Genomic DNA, 15,888 nt, shown 5'->3' on the forward strand with positions numbered 1-15,888 from the left:
AAGAAAATATGTCATGCATTGTAAAAGATTGCAGTAACATCCCGCATAAGATCATGTATATGGAAAACAGCAAGGCAGCGTTACCAGAACCCAGATCGCAAGAGAATGGGTTGCTGGATATGCGTGTTGTGACAGTGATTGTTGAAAGAGAACTGCGAGAGTTCCAGACTTGTACATTCTGATCTTTGGACCTGTGCATCTGTAGGTGTCCTACCTTTGGACAGCATATGCTCTACCACTTTTAGTGCTCACTTTTGTGTAAAACAACACCGGAGAAAAAAAATGAATCGTGTTCCTACTGTTTTCTTTTGTATTTGTGCAATTTTCTCATTACACAGCAAGCAGGCTTTTAACTCAACCGCAGAAGCACGTTTCACGGCTCATGACTGAAACTATCACCAACAGTCCTATACCTTTCCCGTTCGTTCAGCAATACATTGGCCGGCATAATTAAGCAACACATTAGGTCTTTTTGATTTACCTATACACTCGAACCTCGCTATAACGAAATGACCTATAACTAAATAATGGATATAACGAAGTAAATGCAATTCCCCTTGACATTTCCAAGAGATACATGTATTTGAAACCATGTTATAACTCAATCAAATTGGCCTGCCAATGGAAAAACGAACTAGATTCGTCTCTGAAACTACAAAATACCAACCGTTGCGTACCGAGCATATCGCTTTTCGCCGGGTTCAGCACTCGTTCGGCGCGGCAGTTCAAAATTACCACGTCGAAAAAGCCGTTGAGCAACACTGGTCTTTCTTATACCGCCGCGCACAAGCTGCGGCGCGTGGCTGGCAATGCTTGGCGTGCCCTCCGAGATCGCAATCTTGGAGGCCACCCTATGCCGCGTCACGTATCGATGACGCTGCGCGAAAACGGTGCCAAGCAGGGGCAGTATTCTAGGGCGATTAATTTCGGGGATAAGTGTTTCTGGAACAAACAGTCACCTAGCCTGCTTGACGCAATCAGGTATGCTATACATGTTTTTCATTATAGCATTTTTGTATACATTTCCTCAACCTTTTTTTTTTTTTTTTCGTCCTCAAAACTTCTCTACCTTGTACCGCTACCTGTTCCTGTAACGGATCCGGTCGGATCAATCTCTCCCCGCATTTTTCCACCAATACTCTACTCTTGGTTTTCTAGAATGCTTACCGGTTGATACTTGCGTCCACTTTAAATCCGAGCGCTTCTGGAAGGCATACATTACCTACTGGTCTCACTGGGTGAATCCTTTTGCATTCCATTAGGATTGTTGAGTGGCCTCCGGATTTTCGCTGCAGCATATACATGCCTCATCTTGTTGCGAATATTTGCTCCGGTATGTTTCTCTCCTTAGGCAACCAGTTCGAGCCTCAAATACCAAGGCACTGCCCTCTGTGTTATCGTACAGGTTTTCCCTTCTAATTTCTTCCCATGCTTGTAATTCTACAAGGCCTTTTTAAGGCGAAAGCCTTAATGGGCTCATACCCACGGTCCAGTCGTACAAAAATTGTCATCATCAGCAATGGCTCATTCCTCTCATAATGCAGAGGCTACAATTACTCAGCAAAGCGAAGCGAACAGTGCGTACATTCATAGGAATCACGCATACAAAGTATGCGTCTAGTCGACTGGTTAAAAAAAAAAAAAAAAAAAAACGTGACCTCAATGGCCCTACCCCCCCCGTAAGCAAGCAAAAATGCAATGACTGATACCCCCGTAAGGCTGAGGCTACAAGCGCTCGGCAAAGTGAAGCGAACAGTGCATACTTTGATTGAAATCACCATACAACACACACAACAGCATACGTACGTTTCGAACCCCTGCTGAGAAAAGTCGTTGGCAGCTAAGCGTCGAAAACAAGCCGAAGAAGCCGAACTGCGAAAGCAGCAACGCGACGATGCGAGACGGCGCATTACCAAGTGTGCAGCAGGCTTTCGCCTTCACGTGTTTACAGGAGTGTAACATGCTGCCGAACTTTCCTCACTATTTTTTGTTTCCACGTTATCACTCGCCACCTAGCGGCCGCGCCGAGAACAAGCCGATCTAGGTTCAGGCTTGAAGCGAAACATGTTCTGTTACGACATGCAGTGAAAAGTTTCCTCGTAGTTCTCAAATCTGCGAGATGCCACAGCGCACAAGCCCGACGAAAAAAAAACCGCATGAAGTACTTTTGATGTGTAAATTATGCATGTTGATGTCGCTGTAGAAAGATAGGAACGCATCGTTTCTCGAAATAAGCAGGCGGCGCGCATCGGAGAGCGACATGGATAAGAACTTGAGCTTGGTCTCCAAATTCAAACATATGCCACCAAGCTGACTAACCAACAGTGGGGCCAAATATGCGACAGCATGCACGATCCGCTTGGCAGTAAGCGAATGCAGCAATTATTACGACACCTCATAGATCCCACCACCTCAGGCACACATCCCAACCACCACATAAGTAAACTCTTACACGCTCAAAAGACAACTTAAAGATGCTCTTTGCCGAACTTCGAGAAAAACACCTTCCCCCCGCACGCCGTTTCTCCACTCCCCAATACACAGGCATACCTAATAAACCGGACCTTACTGCACCGATCACAGAAGCCGAGGTGCGCCACGCGTTGGTTTATCACCGCACGACCTTCGCTCCTGGCCCCGACCACATTAATAACATAATCCTCCCTAACCTGGACGACAATTCTGTCAAGTCACTCATAACATACTTCAACCACTGCTTCAATACTGACACCCTTCCATCCTCGTGGAAGGATGCCAAAGTCATCTTTATTCCGAAACCCCACAAACCCCTCAACACATCCAACCTCAGACCCAACTCAGTCACCTCATGCATTGGCAACATTTTCGAACACATCATCCTCAACCGCCTCAATAAATATTGAGGACAACCTCTTTCCACCAGAGATGGTCGGATTCCACCGGTCCCTATCGTGCCAGGACGTTATGCTTCGCTTGAAGCACGGCTTATCTTGACACCCAGCCCTAGTCACGACACACAAGCAATTCTGGGTCTCGACCTTCACGAGGCTTTTAATAACGTGGATCATTGCGTCACTTCGGGAGCTAAACCTACTAGGGGTCGGCGAAAGGATCCACAATTACATTGCCGCATTCCTCTCCAACCGCACCGCGACAATATTTATTGGCGCGGAGCAATCCCCTACCTATTACCTTGGGAGCTGTAAACACCCCGTTAACGAGGCGCCAACGCCGGGCCAAATTCCAAAGCCGACTTATCAGCTTCCGAAAAAAAAAACCATGAAAACAAGGACAATTAATAATGGGCCCTCTGGTGCGCCTGCGAAGGCCGGTTGCGGTCCGAGTCATAGCCCAGTGTAGTCAAAACACAACATATATTCTTCAACAAGGCAGTTACATACACACGTGCACACTTCGGCTAGACATATCACAATACAATTAAGATGGGTATTAACAAACACAAGAAAATAATTAACGACAAGCACTAAGATCCAACACGTAAAGTACAAAATGAATAGGAACACTAAGTGTCCAATCGTATTCACCCGTGCTGGTCTTGAGCCGGACGATCTCGGCGTAGCTCGAGGCAAATCTCGAAGGAACTTCTTCCGGAAATGCAGACGCTCGATGAACTCGTCGACTAGCTTGCCGGGAATCCCCTTCTTCCGCAGACGGTCAGTCTTCACGTTACATCTCTTCACCGGCGCGGTCTGATCCCCCTTCTGATTACCGCACGGCGCTTTTAGATTTCACCGGAAGTGCTGGAACCTTCGGTTAAAGTTGGATCCCGTAGCATGGCCAAAGAATGGGAATCTTCTAGTCAATTCTCGCATCTCCGACCACCGCCGTCATAGCGTCGTCGAAAGGGGGGGGGGGAGGGTGACTCATCTTGTTGGCGCGCGCTTGGGCTTCTCGCTCTCTCTCTCAACTCGCTGTTTGTTCGGGGTCTGAGAGGGTGTTCCAGCGCGCACGCGCTCTCTCTCTGGTTACCATCGCCTTCGGGTAACTGGTGGATTCTTCCAGATTGCGTCGGTCGCGACGGCTGTTTGAGGCGTATGCGCGCTCCCCCTCTGTTGAAGCTGCCGTGGGGCCGGCGTGCTTCTTTCGCTGGCTTTCGTGACACATGGCGCGTGCTTTGATTACGCGCTTTTTTGTGACAGGAGCTATGGCACGCTCCAGCGGTCCGTGCTATCTCCCCTGCTCTTCAATCTCACCATGATCCACCTTGCACGCTCCCTTAAGGCCATCCCAGAGCTGCATTTCTCCCTATACGCAGACTACATCACCCTCTCGGTCAAAGGTGGTTCAGACGGTGAGATTCAAGTCATCCTACAGGCCGCCGCCGATAAGGTGGTGGCCTTGCGGCGCATGAATCTCGTCTGTTCTCCCGAGAAATCGGAAAACCTTTTCTTTCCCGCCCACACCGGCAAACTTGTACACACCCCACATCCATATCCTCCTCGGCAACACACATGTCCCCAGGGTAGACAAGCTCAGTGTTCTCGGTCTGCTATTCAGAGCAATCGACACAACGCGCACACCCTCCAGACTCCAATCCAGTCTACAACACTCTGCTCCTCGGCCGCGTGTCCAACCGACACGGCGGTATGCGGGAAAATGATCTGAGACTAATACACCCTCGGTCATCACAAGGTCTCTTACGCACGCCGATACTTACACTCAGAAAGGAGACTGATCAGGTCAACACCCTCCTTTGTAAAATCTAAATTCTCCCTAGGCCTCCCACAACGCACATCCACAGAACGGCTCATGAAGACCGGTACCTTGAACACCTCGACTAGCTCGTGGAAGCCCTCTCACCTCCCAATACACCCCCTTTCCAAATCGAAACCGGACCACAGATTCTTAATTCCTTAGACATTTTCCACCTCTCTCACTCACCCTAAACACACCATTCCATACCATATATACGCGATCTACATATACCACCACTCCCTAAAAACATGCACCCTATATATCACATCCCACACAGGAGGCAAAGGCCAAGGCCCTACACAGAAATTCTCATATTCAACAAGACGTGCTCTATGTCGACGCCGCTAAATATAGCACTGGTTCCAAATATGCCCTCTCAGTAACAAATTTGTAGGGCTAGTTAGCTACGGCTGCCTCTGTCCATGCTTCTCCGGAGGCGGCGGCCATAGGCCTGGCTTTCGCTATACCAAATTCCTCCGTCATTGTCAGCGACTCAAAAACAGCCATCGCAATTTCGGAGCGGGCAGGTTTTCAAGGCAAGCCCTTTCCCTAACCCTCTTTCATCCTCCCACCAAGACATAGGCCCGATTTGGACCCCCACAAGCGAGTCTCGGCGGCAACGAGGCGGCTCACGCCAGCGCCTGAGGATTAACGGACCGGGCACAGGCATTAGGCGAGTCGCAAATCGTTGCTTTCGAGGTCGTTTCCGCACCAGATCGCATTCTCACATTGTGCACATTATACACTCGATCGTCTGGCATTTCCTCCCTTGGCGCGTAATTCTCCACGCAAACGCAAGATCCTGTGGTGGCAGCTAGAGACTCGTACCTTTCCCTCTCCTCACTTTCTTCACGTAATTCACCCTCTCTCTCTACCCTTCTCCGGCCTCCCACTTCTGCTCAGCGGCCAAGGCCAACCTCAACCACATTATGTGGGGATGCCCTTAACACCATTCATTACCCCCTCCCCTTAATAAGTGCATTACTATAAGTGAGGAGCAGTACGGGCTGCCTTGCGCAGATCCAGGCCCGACGTTCAAAAGGCTATCCTGCGGGGCTATTCTGTAAGAGTCCACCTAGTGGACTGTCCACTTAGGCTGTCGCCATAGGCTGCCGCTTCACGAGCGCGAAGGTGCCAGCCCACCTTCGCGCTCGTGAAGCGGCAGCCAATGGCGACAGCCGAAGTGGACAGTCCACTAGGTGGACTCTTACAGAATACCCCCCTCCCCCCCGGTGTGGGCTGAGAGGGTGGCGGAGGACTACCTCGAGCAGACCCCTCTACCCCACTGGCCTTTCCTTTTAAAGGGTCCAAACCACGATATGATTATGAGGCATGCCGTAGTGGGGGACTTCGAATTAATGTTAACCACCTAGGATTCTTTAACGTGCCCAAGGTACACGGGCGTTCTTGCATTTCACCCCGACCTAAGTCAGGCCGGGATTTGATCCCGCGCCCTCGGGCTTAGCAGCCACTACGCCACCACGGCGGGTCTGGGGTGCTGCTGGTTCATTTTAAACCCTTCACGAGATGAGTTCTTCCTGGTGAGTAGACCATTGCTTCATATATCATACGGGCGTTTCAAATCGCGGTGCGTACTTTAGTTTAAGCAGGCGCTTGGCAGGAATATTCTCGGTGAAGTACTTTCGTCCGCAGGCATGATAACTGGTAACAGTGAACGATAGCTAACTCAGAAGACCTGAAGTAGGGTCATGACACGTTATGCGGCGAGGCGATATCGTTTGATAACAAGCTTTTAGTTTTGCGGTGTAAGCAGATGATGCTGTTTACTCATTCAAAGCGGCGAGTTATCTGTTCACTTGCTCGCGAGAAATTTAGGAGCAAATGCAAACCGCGCTTGTTCCAGCTTTGAAGCATTCAACCTGCTCACAGCGAAGCTACGAGGGGAGATTAAAGAGTTCTGCAACTTGGCTATAACCAAATATCTGACAGTGATCTCTCTCTACCTTTGTTTAGGTCATCTCGACAGCCTAGCAAGGTCTGAATATCAAGCCTTCCAGTTCGTTACTTGGTCTGCAGCAGTCCGTCAAACATGGCGCCCTACCACGATTTCAAGCTCGAGTACCGGAGCGTTACCAAATTTTTTTGCAAAGAAGGAAGTTCCGCCAACTAAATCCACAGTAGGATGGTGACTGTGTATGGCAGTGAATGTCATTCATATGCTACAGTGACTGGGTGGTTCAATGAGTTTAAATGTGGCCATGTGCACGTGGACGACCCAAGGTCAGGGTGGCCGATCACTTCAAACGATTTGGACCATTCAGCCTCAGCAGAGAGCCTTATCATAAATAATCGCCGAATCAAGGTGCCCGAAGTTGCCGGAGAATTGAACATTTCTTATGGCAGTGCTTTCATTATCATCCACAATGATCTGGGTAGGTCGAAGGTTTCGGCACGATTGGTGCCACGGAACCTCTCAGCGCAAGATCGACACCCGCGTGCCTTCATCAAGGCAACTTTTGCACCGCTATTCAAGCGACCCAGAAATTTTCTGTCCAGCCTTGTGACTGGGGATGAGACATGGCTGTATCATTGGGACCTAGAAACAAAACAGCAGTCTGTGCAGTGGAGGAATTCGGGGTCCCCTCCCCGAAAAAGCTCAAGACCCAACGCTCAGGGAGGAAAGTGATGACACTTTTTTAGAACGCAAAGGAGTATCTTGAAAACATAAGACAGTTACAGGCAAATACTACGCCAACGTTCTTCGAAAACTGCCTAAAGCCATCGTGGAAAAACGCCAAATATTACTGACAAGAGGTGTCCTCCTCCTGCACGACAACGCCCCGATTCACAGGTCTCGTGTTGCCCAGGCTGCCATTCGAAAGTGTGGTTTCGAACAGCTGGATCACCCACCCTACAGTCCCGACCTGGCCCCGAGTGACTTTTATTTATTTCCGAATGTGAAGAAACACCACGACAAGGGAACAAGGTTTGATGACTTCAACTCTCTTCAAACTGCCGCAGAGGAGTGGCCTCGCAACCAGGAAGTTTTTTTTTTTTTTGCAAGGTATCAAAAGCCTTCCAGGAAAATGGGAGAAGTGCATTAGTGTGAGGGGAGATTATGTTGAAAAAAATTTTTTTTCCAAGGTCTGACAGTCTTCCCGATATGCGAGTTGCAAAACTTTTTGATCACCCCCCGTAGTTTGCTTTTAGACACTGTGCACGGAGCTTAATTCCGTTACAACTGGTCAATTCAATTCCAAGTCATGCATTTACACTTATGCAAATGACTTTGTTCAACATTAAACCATCGATAAATTTCGTAAACCTGTTGAAAGAAGCACAACTTCGTCCGATTGGTTGTTATTCCCTTCACACTGTCTCAATTTTCACCGGCCGGGGTTTGAGACTACCTACAGGCAGCGGTGTCGGTTGCATTCTTAAGCCCAGCCCTACTTCCAATACTGCGACCAACAAACAAGAGCCAGTCATCGGACCCAGACGACCTAACCACACGGATCAGCGTACGAAAAGAAAAGGTACACCCCGACTCGCACGCAGCACTCTCATTTGCTTTTATCCCAAGGGACACTGACCAGGTAACTTCACAGTTTTCTCTCGTTCTATCAGTGCACAATATGCATATTTAGCTTCTGAAAGGACAACAGACGTTATCGTTCATATATTGTGGGATGCTATGCGATACACTGCAACACGAGTCGCAGCACAGAATTGCCTATGAAGGTCGAAAATAGTCAAGTATCTTACCTGTAACAGTGCAGCAATGCCGTGCACAAGTGCTTGCAGCTTTTGGAGAGGCCTGATAGGCACAAACACTTGCCTTCTCAATAGCAGGCTTGCTTGAAAGGCTCTTGTCTTTATAAAAATCTCATATGGCTCGCCGAGCAAGCCGCACGTCTGCACGCACAGTGCAATTATTTCTGCGGTTTCATCATTGAAATCCTTCAGACCAATTATTATAAGGTAACTAAGCAAGGATCCTTTCGGCTCACCTCAATTCGACACAATAGAGAAACTTGATCACAGCACCGAGCAAAAGAACCGGCATGACACTGGATATCGTACCCATCTTTGATTTTTTCGACAGTGTTGCCAGCACAAGTTGCTAATGAAACTATCCAAAAGTCATGGAAGTCACTCCGGACCGAGAATAGGCACCGGCGGCCGTCGTAAGGAGCCAGCAGCATGGCGGCGATATGCTGGCGAACAGTGTCGCGAACGGCAGCTGCCAAAGCACTGGCATGTGAAGCAGACAACGGACGAAGGCGCTCGGTGCTTCCAGTGATTTGGCACAGCGGGTTTTAAGGGCTGACGCACCGGAAAACGCATTTTCGTGTGTCTGCTTTTGAGAAAGGTCGTCACTTGTACGAGGCAGATCACATTCGTGGCATCAGGCAGTACATAAAGCAGAAAACGAGCGCAAATTGCGATGCAAATGCACCACGCGAACGGAGCTCACCGTGGCAAGCTAAGACGTGGAACTCCAGCAGTTATATTCCAAATGTTATTTTGCTTTGCGCTTTAACATTACCGCGTATCTGATCATGGAAATATGCGAATGACACAAAAATAATGGACAGAAAAAAAAAGGAGACATACGTCTTCCTTATTCTGTTTCTTGAGCTGCTTCGCCGATCGCACATGTGTCAGTAACTTCCCGCTCTCTGTCCGTTGTAGTTCTTTTATCTTTGCAATGCTTCCCCATTCTTAATTGCTTATAAACTAGCCCAATCTTCAGTCACGGCCCATTTTAAATAGCTTAGCACGACGGGAGCCGTCGGTGGCGGTGAGTGTGAACACGCCACTGCGCTGGCGTTCGCCGTCGATGCACAGCACAGTCGTGTGACGGACGCAACCAGAGTTGGGAATTGCTAGGAACGAAATCTGACACACTGATAAGACGGCAAAATGACTACAAATCTGAGTGTTCGCCTTCGGTACCCAAGCTCCGGAGCCGTTACACTGCGGAGGCGAAGACAGGCAATTGTGGTACACGAAGCTCTTGCATATGAACAGCTCTTTTATTAACGTTAGAACTACATCATAGCACATCAGCGTCGGAAATGTACAGTGCCTAGCGATTGAAGCGCTGACAGCGCGGCTGCCGCCGTTTTTTTTTTCATGCCACAGGTGAGCGCCGTGGGAACAAATGCACTCATAATATGTTGCAAAGGTTCTCGCTTTCACTCTACACCACAATGCTCAGTTTGGTGTCCCCAGCGCTTACAGTCAGTGCAAAAGCGCTGGCGACCATGCGATTCGAGTATCGCGTTTCAATTGCCGAGCATTGAACGCGCTGTTGCCTACAGACTGCACATATACAGACTTTCCGCCTGAAAAAGGCGATGCCGCGATGGACAACGGTTAAATTGAATGGCCTAACCAGCTTAAGTCATGTTTTAGTAACTGTTTGTGCACCCAAAAACGCAACATGTTTGATCATTTTGGGTTCACGGCAGCGCCTGCTGCGTGCGGCCCAGCCGCCACATGTCATTACATTCGCGGCGCCTCCGCATGAAGGCGCCACCGGTCCAAATTCATCCCGCGCCCGGTGCCTATACCGCCCCAGTGGCGTAGTCGGCGCACCATGTTGCATACCACGTACCGCTGACATGACGCCTTGTTCACATCGCAGCATGCTAGCTGTTCCCTTCAACCGCGTCACCATTTTGCCGGTTTCCTGACAATATGAGGGAACCAAAAAGCAGAAGCGAAAGATCACATTGGAACAGGAGGAGGCTATCGTAAAGGCTATCGCGCAGTAAAGGGCAATATTCAATATCGATAATATTGGCTCCCCCTTCAACTTCAATATAAAGAGGTTTGAGTGAACTATCTGAACGAACTTATTTTAAAATCGTGGTGTGGCACCTGCAGGCCTTATGGCCTTTGCAAACTGAGGACTAGTGTACTGTACTTCCTGAATAGTGTGGATTTCCTCAAGACATGAAAGGATAGTCACATTGCAACTATATAAAGCTATTCAGCATATAGTGCTGTGTGGCAAGGACGATAGCAGCCCTTGTTGGATTAAAACTAAGCAGATACAACAATTGCATGAAAAACTGTCATTTGTTTAGGTTGCACTACTTTCAATTTTGAAATGTGGACTCCTAATTGTGTGAAAATTAGGAGTCAATGCATTTTGATATGAATCAATGTCCTTGCTATTAGATTCGAGAATTCACTATTCAAATCTGAAATTCATTTCAATTCCAATGCAAGGGAGGGAGGAAGACCGACACATGTTGGTACTGTTCGGAATGATCCTGCAGCAGGAGAGCTGCACTTGTAGCACAGACCCACAGTTTCTTTAGCCAACCCAAGGGGCAGATAACTTCTGTTGAATTCCCAGTTATTTAACAATTCCTTGCTTTTTGGCAGCCTACAATTTTAGTCTCAATTTACTAGGCAAATCTATTTACTATTTGGCCAGTCACCATGTTTCCATCCCAACAAAACAATGTGCAGTGCTGTAGTATCACATTTTTCTCTGTTGACCATATGCCTGGTAACAGTATAACATGCATGTATCAAGCAATATAATTCATGCTTTCTTAACAAGCAGATTCCATGCAATATGTTATATTTAATTTTGTATTGATTATAGTATTTCAGTATTTGGATATCCCCAATTTTATCCAATGCAATGGGAAGCATGAATGCAAGGGCCACTGGAAGTTTTCATACCACACCTATTAATTGTGCACATTAGCACTACCATGTCGAAAATTCGCCTTGTATGACTATTTTGTCCCCACTGCCATGGTCCTAACTAGCAGAAATTTCTTCGACTCCTTGGCACTGAGGCAGCAATCAATATCAAGGCAGCAAGACTGTCCATATGAATGAAAAAAATCATCTGCTGTTTTGTTCCTGCAGTTAAACACCAGGAAGATTCTTCACTGCTTAGCATAGAGGAATGAACTCATATTTATGTAATTACTCTAATTACTGCCTGAATATTGATCAGCTGTCACACATGCACAGCAAGATCACCTTGTGCGTGAAGCCTGCAACATCAAAAGCCACACCAGCATTATGGCTGAACCAGACACTGTAGGGAGGTTGCACATTGTGCCCAGCATCACCAAATTTTAAGTTCAGGCAGGAAAAAAAAATAGGCTTGTAAATGTACTGTCGCTGTTGGGTTCACCAGTGTGTCAGCAGCAAAGAAATATTTTGTGCAACTGAAAAAAAATGTTGGTTCGTGCTCCAAACCAAGACTCCGAGCCACAGTTTCAAAGCCTGGTATAATTTTTATTGGCCTACTTGACATGGGTGGATGACTGGCTCTGGCTATGAGAAGCGGAGCGGCGTCGACGGATCTTATCCTATCTGCCTCTTCTCTTGGCTTCCTTGGCCCTCTGTGCCAGGAGGCGGGCGTAGTCGGCGCCTCCTCCTTACGCTTTTGGGTGCGCCTCTTCTTGAGAGCTACACGGCGACGCTTGTGCTGCAGCATGGCCGGCGTGATGAGGCGCTGGATCTTGGGCGCTTTGGAGCGTTGCTTCTTGCCCTCCTTCTGGGGCAGTGGGCGGCGCACGACGTACTGCCTCACATCATCCTCCTTGGACAAGTTGTACAACTTGCGGATCTTGCTAGCCCGCTTGGGCCCGAGACGGCGTGGAAGTGTCGTGTCAGTCAGGCCTGGTATTTCCTGCTCGCCCTTCTTCTTGACCACCAAGCTGATGACACTGAGGTTGGAGTCAACAATGCAGCCGCGCACCGACTTGCGCTTGCGCTCGCCAGTACGCCGTGGTCGGTAGCACGAGTGGCCCTTGGACAGGAGCAGTCGCACACGTCCAGCAGTCAGCACACCCTGCTTCATGGGAAATCCCTGCTTGTCGTTGCCTCCAGAGATGCGTACTACGTAACCCTGCAAGCCAAAGGTGCATGAAACTTAGTGCTATTCAATTTCAAAGCCCAACCATGAACCCACAGAATATCACACGATTCACAAGCAATTGGATAGTTATAAAGGCATGCAAATTGTAATGTATTTCTTGAGTGTTAAAAAACAAGTTTGAAACATTCTCAAGAAAGACCATACTGCATCAAAGAAAAGGCTTAGTTATCTGGCTCGTAAAGCAAAGGAATGTGCAAAATAATGTACACAGGCTTTGTGTGTTGTGAAGCCATTCCAAGCAGTTTTTGCAAATTCTGTTATGACCATGTCATGAGCAGCATGTCAAGTAACTTTTAGCTAAATTTGAAGAACTTAACTGGCTTCCTATTTTTCATAAATCAGGTTAATTCCACCACACAAATTCAGCTATGCTAGTTTATTGCAAGGTTGTGTGCAGTGCAGAGATGATTACTGCGTAGGTTTTGCAAGTGATAACTGGGCTGGGATAAGGTAAAAATATTTTATTCCGTTATTCCAAATCCACCAATAGCCCTCCATTATAGGACAAAACGGTTTGGGCCCCACTCATATGGGCTGGGAACGAGCAATTTTGGCCCATCACAGAGGGCTGATGGTGGATTTGGAATAAAAACAGATTGGAAATTTTACATTATCCCGGTACAGGTTTCTTTGCATGGCATTTGGTGGCCAGATACTGTACAATATCCCTAAAGTGATTTCTGAAAAACGATAAAGTCCATGGTTCGACAGCACCATCCCCATATTCAACCCTCCAACCTCAGATATCCATGATAGCACGATCCTTGTGCAGTTCTCAGAAATAGTATTTGCATCCATCGCACATCCAAGAAATTTTCATAAAGGAGACAAACACTGCTCCCAACCATGGTTGCAATTTACAGTGAGACCAACAGTTCAGGTCTGCACCGCTTTTCATACAATCTGGCAGTGAATGTTTGTCTCCTAGCTGCCTGATCAATAAGGTTTAAAGTCACAAAGCAGCACAGGGCTATGTGAGTAGTGGAGGGGTTCGAATTATCTTTGATAAATGGCAGTTCAACACAACCAAATGTTTGACGACATGCATTTTTGCACCCACTGAAACATGACCACAATGACAAGTAATCCAATCTGCGACCTTATGCTGCACAGAACCCCATAGCCACTGAGCAAGTATGCCTTAACTGTTCTCAGGCATAAAAATGTGAAGATGCCATAAACTCAAATCTAAACCCACTTACAGTTGAATGCCTCAAAAATGAAATGTGACCTGTCTAATGAAGGATTCTGTATGTCCTGGCCTAATTATCTTTCACGTGTATTGTGAACACGTTTATAGTGAAGACCAGTACAAATCTGCTTGCACAACGAAAAAAGTTCAGCATCCCTGACGTCGCTACCACTGCTCCAGACTCCACTCGTGTGCCCACACAACACAGACCACACCCGAGGTTTCGTACTCAGCAGTAGATACGCCGCCCTCCTTCACTTAATGCAAAGAAAGAAAATTAAGATGTCACTGAGTGGACGAACAAGCACTGACGAGTGGCACAGCATGGCCAGCTGGCAAAAACAGCCACTTTAGGCACAACGACCTTCCCATTCCCACTTGGCAGCAGCAAGCTATAGGAACTAGCTGTGGAAACCTACACAGGCAATAGTGGCATACAATGCTCTACAGCTGTATGTTGCATAGCTCCTTAGTTACGCTGCATAGTGTGTCGTGAACCTAGATGCCATAAAGTCAGCTGGAGTCGCACATTCTGCTGGACAAAAAATTCCTATTTCTTTCACTAACCCTCTCTAGAATTCATATTAAATGTTTTCTTTTCCTGAACATGCTTAGTCTGCCCTAATGTGAGTGGTACAATGCATGATCTTTACAACGTAACCCGTTTATTCAATTTTCGAGGTCCCAAGCGCGCGGTTACAAAGGCATGCGAATTGTAATATGTATTTCTTGAGTCTCAAAAAATTGAAGTACTAAGAAAATGGTATTCACACAAAAATGGGCACAGCATGGACACTCATGCATAGCTTGGTCCCGAATCAGGCAGAACGAGTCCAACCAAACTACACGAAGTAGCTGTGACATGTACAGGAAGCTGTGGCTTTGACAAAATTTAGTGCACTAGTTACACTGCTAACACTAATGATTGAATGCAATAGTCACACTGTTTACTAGTAGCAAAGCTTGCCGTGGCATCAAAGATGCCACATTGAAGCACCACTCACAGCTTTCACTGCAGTTTGAAGTAAACTGATTATGGAATAACCTAAGGCAAAAGGCTTGCCATGCTAGCAGCACACACAAACAGTTTTGACACCAACATCACATTCCTGCAAGTCATCTGCATCTCTTACATACACATGCACAGCATTTCTGCCATTTATTGAATGTGTTGGCCAATTGCTGATGACCAATCACAATCTTTAAATGACTTATGCAATGCTTTCAGAATGCCTGGCTTTTTTTTTCTTTTTTTAAATTTTGATTTCACCAGGCCCTACTGTGTGTTTTATATGCATTTTGGCTGGGTGCAGCCACCAAAGTTGGAATTCGCAACTTAATCTTTCGAAATGGGGCACTTCCCGTTTCATGTTGCAGCTAATCAATTGCATTCATAGATGTCTGCCAAGAAATCCAAACCGAGGTGATGAATAATAACTTAAACAGGAAAGTATGAGTTGATGCCAACACTGCAGATCATCTAAGAACTGCACTTCCACTTGGCACAGTACTGTACCGATATTCAGCACCTAAAACGCTCTGGTGAAGCTCTAAGTCAAATATCCTAACACTAAATAACGTATTCAATTAGCCTGACGGCGACGTTAGCGTTCACCTTGGTCACAATACTCTATTATAGGCATGGCCGAGCACAACAGTATCAGCGACAATATACAGATACGACGGATTTAATTTCGAGCAACACCCAAATCAGACGAATGTCAGCTGCATATCACATGGCTTAACATTTTGCTCCGAATTGGCTTCGACGGCTCACTGCGAATAAGTTAAAGGTTTTATCCCGCCCAGAACACACTTCCATTAAGCAAACAGCGCAATTTCTGAGTGTGTGAATCGCTTACCTTCCATTCATCGCCGAGAGCGTCGGCCTCAACTTCCTGGCCCATACGCTTCTCGTAGAAAATGCGTACTTTTTTCTCATCGTCAACTTCAATGAGCTTCTGGCAGCCAGTGGCTGGATAGATGTTTGAGCTAAACGGTAGAGGGGGAAAGAAAGAAATAAGCATACAGTCATCAAACATTGGTACGGTACAGTAATGCCCAACAGGTCCCTTACGTCGGCAAGCGTGACACTTAGCTCATCTGAGAAAGACAA

General features: G+C 47.2%; 1 protein-coding gene across 1 annotated transcript; it reads right to left on the bottom strand.

The window, feature by feature from the left end:
- Positions 1-11,885: 11,885 nt before the first annotated feature.
- LOC119434628 (40S ribosomal protein S6) lies at positions 11,886-15,829 on the bottom strand. Its single transcript, XM_037701730.2, is given in 3 exon segments — positions 11,886-12,070; positions 12,073-12,550; positions 15,635-15,829. Coding segments are annotated over 3 exon segments (720 nt in total). The 5' UTR covers positions 15,815-15,829; the 3' UTR covers positions 11,886-12,008.
- Positions 15,830-15,888: the final 59 nt, after the last annotated feature.

This window comes from Dermacentor silvarum, unplaced genomic scaffold (assembly GCF_013339745.2).
Source record: "Dermacentor silvarum isolate Dsil-2018 unplaced genomic scaffold, BIME_Dsil_1.4 Seq13919, whole genome shotgun sequence".
Taxonomy (NCBI): Eukaryota; Metazoa; Arthropoda; class Arachnida; order Ixodida; family Ixodidae; genus Dermacentor; species Dermacentor silvarum.